The sequence below is a fragment of the Balearica regulorum genome, chromosome 2 (assembly GCF_011004875.1).
Source record: "Balearica regulorum gibbericeps isolate bBalReg1 chromosome 2, bBalReg1.pri, whole genome shotgun sequence".
Classification (NCBI taxonomy): domain Eukaryota; kingdom Metazoa; phylum Chordata; class Aves; order Gruiformes; family Gruidae; genus Balearica; species Balearica regulorum.
Window position 1 is genome coordinate 114,421,094 of NC_046185.1, and position 7,936 is coordinate 114,429,029.

At 47.0% G+C, this 7,936-nt stretch overlaps 1 protein-coding gene across 3 annotated transcripts in view; it reads left to right on the plus strand.

The window, feature by feature from the left end:
- Positions 1 to 4,381: 4,381 nt before the first annotated feature.
- Positions 4,382 to 7,936, plus strand: part of AVL9 (AVL9 cell migration associated) — a 40,859-nt gene continuing 37,304 nt past the window's right edge. Inside the window, exon 1 of one of the 3 annotated variants that reach the window (XR_012834026.1) lies at positions 4,382 to 4,610. Coding sequence is in view for 1 of the 3 variants with exons in the window: in XM_075745442.1 (XP_075601557.1) it covers positions 4,518 to 4,610 (93 nt within the window). In the remaining 2 variants the exon portion in view is untranslated. The remainder of the gene's footprint in view (positions 4,611 to 7,936) is intronic. The other 2 variants (XM_075745442.1, XM_075745443.1) reach the window with 2 other exon arrangements.

Below are 7,936 nucleotides of genomic sequence, written 5' to 3' on the forward strand. Positions count from 1 at the left end.
GTTCTCTCTTTTTAACGCCTTGCCTGGCTTTATTGTGCTCAGAGGCAGAACAGGAAACCCCATTCAGCATCGTGACAACATGGGTGAGAATGAAATACCACTCATTCATTCAAGGGTGAGTTTGCTCAATTGCTAACAGACTGAGAAGCAGCAAGGTGGAAAAAGGCCATTCTGAACACACACAGGCAGGAGGGCTGCTGCACTTGGGCAGCCCTTTCCCTCCAGTCACTTTTGGGAGCAGAGTAGCCCCAAGTGAAAACTGCCCTTCTTCCACGGTTTGAGGAGAAAAGGAGGATCCACTTGCTCACCATTATAATGCAATTGGCATTACTCAACATTGTGTTAGTCTTACTGACGAAAGCCTTCAGTGCATTTTCATTAACTGCTGGCCCTAAAAGCAGCAGTGACCAACTGAAGATCTCACGGGAGGTTTTGAGTGTCCATCGGGAGTAGTTGCAAACCTGACCTCATTCCTATTGACTTCAGACACAACCAGGAGCAACTGACACAACTTCAGTCAGAATCGGGCAGCCTGGATCCAGTCTTGAGACGTACAGGGCTGGACTCCTTCCCAGTATGTCTTTAGTAAACACGGCAATTCACAGGTGCAGCCTACACTCAACACAGGAGACTCGGGACACATTTACAGGGGGCACCGCAGCATGTTACTCCTCAGGGAAGAGCCTCCAGCTCTGGCCTCAGATCTGAGAGCAACATCACTGTGGCAATTAGGGACTACAGAAAGACAGACCATAGGCACAAAAGGTCGTTCCTGAGTGTAAACAGCTCTACAGGTGTTGAAACTGGCCTAAAAGACACAGCAGAAGCTGCTCTACGCCTTGTTAGCTTGCACCTTTCTGTCCTATGCGCCATCACACAGTATGTGCTGGTGGCAGCATTTCTTCAGTTTTCTCACTGAGCTGTGCAGAAAAAGGAGCCATCAAATTGGGAGACACAAGTGTTGCCACAAGTGATGATGACTGCCAACTTTTATGGTGATTTCCTACAGCCTTTCCAGCCAAAGTGAGGGGGGACCCCTGGGGAGTGGAAGCGTAAATAGCACGGAAGGGACAGCGGAATACTTGGTTGGGGAGAACGGTCAAGATCTGAGACCAATGTTTCTGCCATCCAAACTGAAGCCTCTTCAAAGTTGCAGGAGAAGATATGTCGCATTTGTGTCTGCAAAGCCCTGTAATAATCCAAGCTCTCTTTTTATTCCTGCATGCTTGAGAGTCCTGAGATTCTCCTGGTGTTCAGGACCACTTGTCTACATGCTGCAAAAGCAGGGAGAAAAGACGGTCACTCTAGTGTACTTGCACACTTTACTGCTGCTATGAGATAAAGAAGTTTCTGAGGCAATAGGCTGGTACGCTGCAGGGACACGTCCCCTCCGGTGCAAACACCTCACTGTCGCTGGTGTGCACTTCATCACCGTGTGACACCGAGCACCAACACTCCTCCCCAGCCAGGCTTTGCTCCACACCCAAACCATGGCCCAGAGCCACCTCCCCGAGCGCTGCCTGCACCGGAGGCTGAAACATCCCAGCGCCTCTATACTGCCACAGGCAGGGACCATGCCGGTGTCCAGCACGGGTACAGCTCTGGAGCAGCAGGAGGCCCCACAGCCTCAGGTAGACACCAGGAGGGCCACCCCATTCTGCCCGCACCCCTGGCCCCTCAGCTCCGCTCAGGTGAGGGTTTCTCCCTTTTCAACCAATAACGCCAGGCACTGCGGCCAGACTCACGCACTTCACCCCAGCTGTGTCGCCTCCCACCCCTGGCCTTCCAGCCTCACCGACCCCATTCAAGCTTCCCACCAAGCGGTGGCAGTACCACTTACTGAGCTGAGGCGGCCTGGTGCTCGCGTTAGCCGCCATATTGCACCCCGACCAGACCGATTGTTATGGCCTCTCGCAGAAGTGAAGGGCTGCCCATGCTTATCCCAAAATAACTTCAACCAAGTATTTTTTCCCCATGTGGAAGATGGATGTAGTCAGTGAGGGTACACTTATCCTATCATCGCATTAATGAAATTCTCAAGCACCTTCATTCACCATAATGAACATGGATGGTCCTTACATGGCAGTGTTTTCTCGTCTTGCCTTACTGCTTTTTTCCATATTTCACATAAAATAATTTCTTTTTTGTGCTATTTTTGTTTGTTTACTTGACTAATGGCTATTTTCCCATATTTTTATATTCATATATAAGATTTTTATCTCTGTAAAATGTTCTCCAGTTTTTAATATTGTGAGACATTCATTAAATTTATGTCTGATCAATTCTTCTGCAGTCTTTTCTCTTTCCTATTTCTTTTACATAAGTTTCCAAGTGAGAGATCATAATCCCAACGAGTGTTATGATCCTTACTGCATACAACTCAGTTTTTCTGAAATTTAGGACAAGAGCTTCAGAAAAAATCCACTCCACACACACAGTGAGATTGCCATCCAGAAGAAATTAGTTACAAACCTCAGAGCCATGCCAGGACTTCATTTATGCGTTTTTTCAACAGAAATCCGAGAATGATTATTTTTTGTTCACATGCTCATCTCCACAAATTCACAATTTTGTTCTTTAGGAAGCTGGGCTATACCTAACAAACAAAGCAGAGCTACCAGCTACCACAGGCACTGCTTACCTCTGGTGTTACTTCCAGATGTAAATTATCATACTGCCTAGGTAAAGCTTATCTATCTCAAGAAGCTTCACTGCGCATAAGCCAAGTTGAGAACTCCTTGTTATTGTTATGAAATGCAGAATGACTAACAAATGATGATTAATATTGTAATGATATAATAGCTGGTGGTTTTTAAGTAAAATATTGCCTGTGAGTAACAGAAGAACTTGTAGGGCTGTTTTCATTGCTATTTGTTAGCTATGCGCTGAAAAAGAAAATTCCATTGGGAAAATTACAACTGAGACTTTTCCAAGAATTTCCATTTCATAGCAGCTCTCACCTTCCTTTCTTTCTCATAAATACACGCAGTGTGAGCTGTGAAAACAAAAACACATTATACCAGTTAGTTTTCCTAGAACTTGCTGATGGTGTCAGTCCAACATTTTTATTGCCTTAGTGGGAAAGAAAATTTCAATCAGAAAAAAAAAAAATCTGTTCAGAGAAGCAATAAGGCACAGTTATCCAGCAGTATCGCTCAGATGCCTCTATAATGCAAAATTCAGTGGTAAGAGTGATGCCAGACTGCACTTTCCTCAATGAACTGAGTGTGAGCTATGAACACTCCCATGCATCTTTTGGGGGATATCTCACTACTGCAGGAGATAATGGCCAATATTTCAAACCTTTTTCTTTTTTGAAATGATGCTAAACAGTAAGTTACAGACTAAAACTAATAAGAAATCATTCACTTGACAGAGCTGGATTGTTCCTTGTAGCTTATCCTGTGTTCCCTACAGTATATTTTTTCTTTTTATTTTTTTTTTATTATATGTCACTTCTGTTGGAGCTGAGGAACAATATGTAATTACATGCTTTATTATTATAATTTGAGCCTCTGGGTATTGTGTTAGTGATGAGATTTTCTTTAAGCACTATTCTTTTGTGGTTCTTTCAAAAAGAATCTGTTCCTCCGATTTCCACACAGAATCTTAATAATTGAGTGGTCTCTAGCAAATGCTGTTGATTTAAATAACCAGAATTGAATCATAACAAAGGTTAAAGAGGGAGCATGGTCTGACTGCAGTAAGAGAAAGATTTTTAAATGTTCTCTTGCACTAAATTTGCCTGTGCTCTTGGACAAGTCTTTGGACTGTCTTTCCAGGGTATCATAACTTATGTTTAGCAGCAGAACAGTACTAATGGAAGAAGCCGTGATTTTTCTTTTTTAACCTTCAGCAACCAACCTGACACACCTGAACTGAAACAATCCCAGACTTCATTTTGCGCTGCCATTAACCTGCACGACTTCACGCTGGAAGGACGCTGCCGGAGGATATGCTGTCCTCTGCGCTTCAGGGGGACTTTGAGAAGAAAATTTCTCAGAAAAGACGACCAGGACCAGAAAAAGGAGGCACCGTTAACGCCCCTGCTCGCAGCCCCGCCGCGGCTGGCAGCACTAGCGCTGAGGGGACTGGCGGGAAAGCCTCAGCCGAGGTCCGGCAGGCTGCCCCGGCACGGCCGACTCCACTGCTCAGCCGCCATGCGTTTTCCTGGCCGCGGGACAAAACGAAACTGCTTTCACTAGGAGTCCCTTCGATGAAACGAGCTTTCCTGGAGAACTCCTTGAAGAGCCCAGCGCCGACACCCACCCGCACTCCGCGGCCCGCAGCCCAAAACACCTCCTGAAGGGACGGGCCGAAGCGAATCCCCGGCCGCGGCGGGAAGGGAGGAGCGGGAAAAGGGAGGTGCTGCCGGCGGCGCCCCGCCCTCCCCCGGCCGGGCCTTGCGGAAGCGCAGGCGGTCGGGGCTGCGTCCCTGTAGGATCGTTGGCGGCGGGAGGTGGAGCGAGAGCCTTAGCACGGCGGCATCCTCCAGAGCGGCCATCGCCGGGGCTTCTATGGAGAAACGGGGCGCGCCGCTGGTCGCCCCCCCGCGGGGCCCGGTGCTGCACATCGTGGTGGTGGGCTTCCACCACAAGAAGGGCTGCCAGGTGAGGGGGCGCGGGTGCTGCCCGCCTCCTCGCCCGCCGGCGGGTGCCCCTCGTCTCTCGCCTCTCCCCTCCGCTCTTGCGCTTGCTCCCTGTCCTGCTCCGGGTCCCCTCCCCCGAGCTGCCCGGCGCCTTCCCAGCTGCTGCCCTCGTTCTGCGGCGGGGCGGCCTGGCTGCAGCCCCTCAGGGAAGGCTTGAACCCTTGCGGGAGGGGGGGCGTCTGATGGGGTGGGGGCGGCTTTGCTTTACCTCGAGAGGGAGGGTAAAGGAGTGCTTTGAAACCGGCGAGGCGCCGCGAAGCGCGGTAGGGCCCCAGTTGGTTCCGGCCTCCCGCTTCCCCAGCGGAGGGGGCCGGGGGTTCCTTCAGCCAAGAGGCGCGGGGCGGGGGCTGCCTGGCGGGGCCGTGACTCAGCCCGCTCCTGGCAGTTAATGTTTATTGAGCTGCGGACGTGACTGCGCCCTGTCCTGCCTCGGCGCTCCCGCCGGGGGGCGAGGCGGAGCGAGGGCCGGCAGGGTGCGCTCCCCGCCGCGGCCGTACCCCCCCCACTCCCCCCGGCCTGCAAATGCTGGGAGACGGCTCAGGTCGTGGCTCTCGGATCTGCTGTGGGTCGTCTGTGTTTAATACGTTCAGACAGGGAATTAAAAGAAAAAAAAAATTTTTTTTTTTAATCTACTTTCTATTCCTGCTGGCCCAGCCGGGCAGCACCGTGTTGAACTCTCACAGGTACAACTTGTACCCAAACAGCCTGATGGCCCCAGGGTATAAATTCACCCTTAAGTTTTCTTTACATGTTTCTTCACTTCTTTCATAAATGCTTTACTGTTTCATGTGGCCTGTAAGGTAGAAGAATTTTACGTTGTGTATTTCTTAGATATTTTATGTTCTGATTTTTTTAAATTTTTTTTTTTAACTCTTGAAACAGAAGATGCTGTTGCCCAGGTAGGCTGCACACACAGTGGTTTTGCTGTGACAAGAGCAGATAGATGTAATGTTGGACTTGCAGTGAGTCTTTTTCCACGGAGCATTCTTAGTCTTTACAAAAATTGCCAAAACAGTAAGGAACGTGATGGTTGCCATTGTACGAGAATTGATCTGACATGAACGCGTTTAATACAAGGTAGCAAAGAGTTAAATTAATCTTTGTTAATGCTTCAGGAAACAAAATAAGCATGGCATGGTAACATGTAAAACAGTTCCTCATACCAACAGAGGCTGAAGTAGAAGTTTAATAACTCATTGTATGCGTCCTTCAATCTCTTTTTCTGAAAGACCGTGTTTGTAATGCATCCTTTTTCCTCATGGTGTCCTAGGAGCGGTTCACATGTGCATGTTCACAGGATCAGTTCTTACCAAGTTATTAGATCATCTAGGTTGCAAGTTTTACAGTATTTATCAGTCACTTTCTTGTCAAAGACTGTTAGGAGATGAGTGTTAGTTGGATATCTGTATAAGGAAGAGTGCATTTTTGCCCTCACCTTGTTGTTGGTGTCTTGGAAAAGACATAGGCTGGAGAGAAAAGCAGAGGTGGCTTTTGTTGCTTCTGTTCTTCTTTTGGGGCCTGTATTTCTTTTGTAGCATTATGCAGTGTTAATGCAAGGGAAAACAAAAACACCAAACCAAAACAAAAAAACCCAACCCCAGACTATAATTTAGTAGCAGTGAATTTTATCTTGCTGACAGGAAAATGTTTGTAGAAGTAAGTTTTCAGAATATATGTTGTCAAAAATTGGGTTGGAATACCTCTGAACCAAAGTCGTCTTTAAGTATCTCAAGAAAGGAACTGGACAAGTTGGAGAGGCAGGCGATTGGGAAGGGGACGGGGTAGCTGTGTCACAGGGAGAAGAACTGCAGGAATATAACGACAATTGGTAGAACCACAAACAGCCAGGCTTCCTAAGGGAAATCTAACCAGAAATCTAATTTTAAATATATTCTACCTCTGAAATAGCAGATTTGTTACTGAACTATAAAAATAGTTTCCTAAAAGAACTGGAGGCAGGGAGCTGCACAGCTATAGCCTAATGAGTTTGACGTCAGTGCTGTGCGAGGCTCTAGAGAATTACTGAAGGAAAGAATTAATTAACAACATGAAACTAAGCAGACTGAGTCCTGTGGGCATTCACTAAAGATGGAGCATACCAGACTGACCTGTGTCTTTTGTAAGAATGATAGATTTACTTCCTCTGTAAAAGAAACAGTAGCTTGAATCTGCATGGAACTTGATAATGGATCGCACAGCACGGCCCACCACCCCCTCAAAAAAAAAAAAAAAAAAGTGGTGGAGGGTTTTTTTTTTTAAGGTGGAGATACCGGAGAATTAGTACAACAGCTCATACTTGGGTAAGGAGAGGAAGCGGCAACAGATTTGTGTCAGAAGAGGAGCTGCTGGTCTGAAAGTTGCAGTGAATTTGGGCCCACGTAAGCGGCACTGGCATCATTTACACGGTAAAATCTAACTCTGATGAGCAAACTTGAGGAATCGGTGTTACAAAGGAAGGCTGGAATGTTGTGCAAGAGCTGGATGAGAAGGAATGCTGGAGTGATAGAATTGGGGAACATTACAGAGTCATGCAATAGGAATGAATATAACAGCATAGGTTTGGGAATTAACATGAGGAGACCTCTGAAGAGAAAAGAAACTGCATATGATCAAGAAGAAGTGGTGTGATCTGAGGGCAAAAGTGGCAACAAATGTAGTCCTATAGTTTAGTAATATGTTTATAAATTCTGATCCACCTTTCAGAAAAATGGATTTGGATTCTGTCTCTTCCAGAAATGGATGAGATAGTCCTTGGGCAGTTTGTTTTTGAGGAGGATGTACAAGAGCTTGGCTAGGTAGGCTAACAAAATTGATTTTGAGGCTGTATTCATATGAAGACTATAAGCCACCTCTGCAAATATGAGAACATCCTCTCCTTTTCCTCTCCTGCCTCTTCACCACTGGAAAGCCGAGGTGATTGTGTGGTAAGATGACACAGGGAACTGAGGTGACCAAAAAGTAAGCCTTGTTTTGATGGGTCGGTTTTGAGCTGGTTGGTTCACAGGTTCTGTTTGCTGAGTGGACATCTGCAGAAGACAGCTACACAGGCACAAGGAGGAGACCAGCATGGGGCTGGAAGAGAGTCTCTTCAAAGTGGCAGTCTGGGACTTCTCTTTTTCCTAGCTGTGTTTGCTCATGGTATTTGGAGTATTCATTGAACTACCGCATTACACACAATCCGACACGGATACTGTCGGAAAGTGAAGAATAAGGAGGAAAAACCAACTGTTTAATCTAAAAGACAGCATTGGCACAAGAAAAAGTGGATATGAACTATCTGTGGATGTG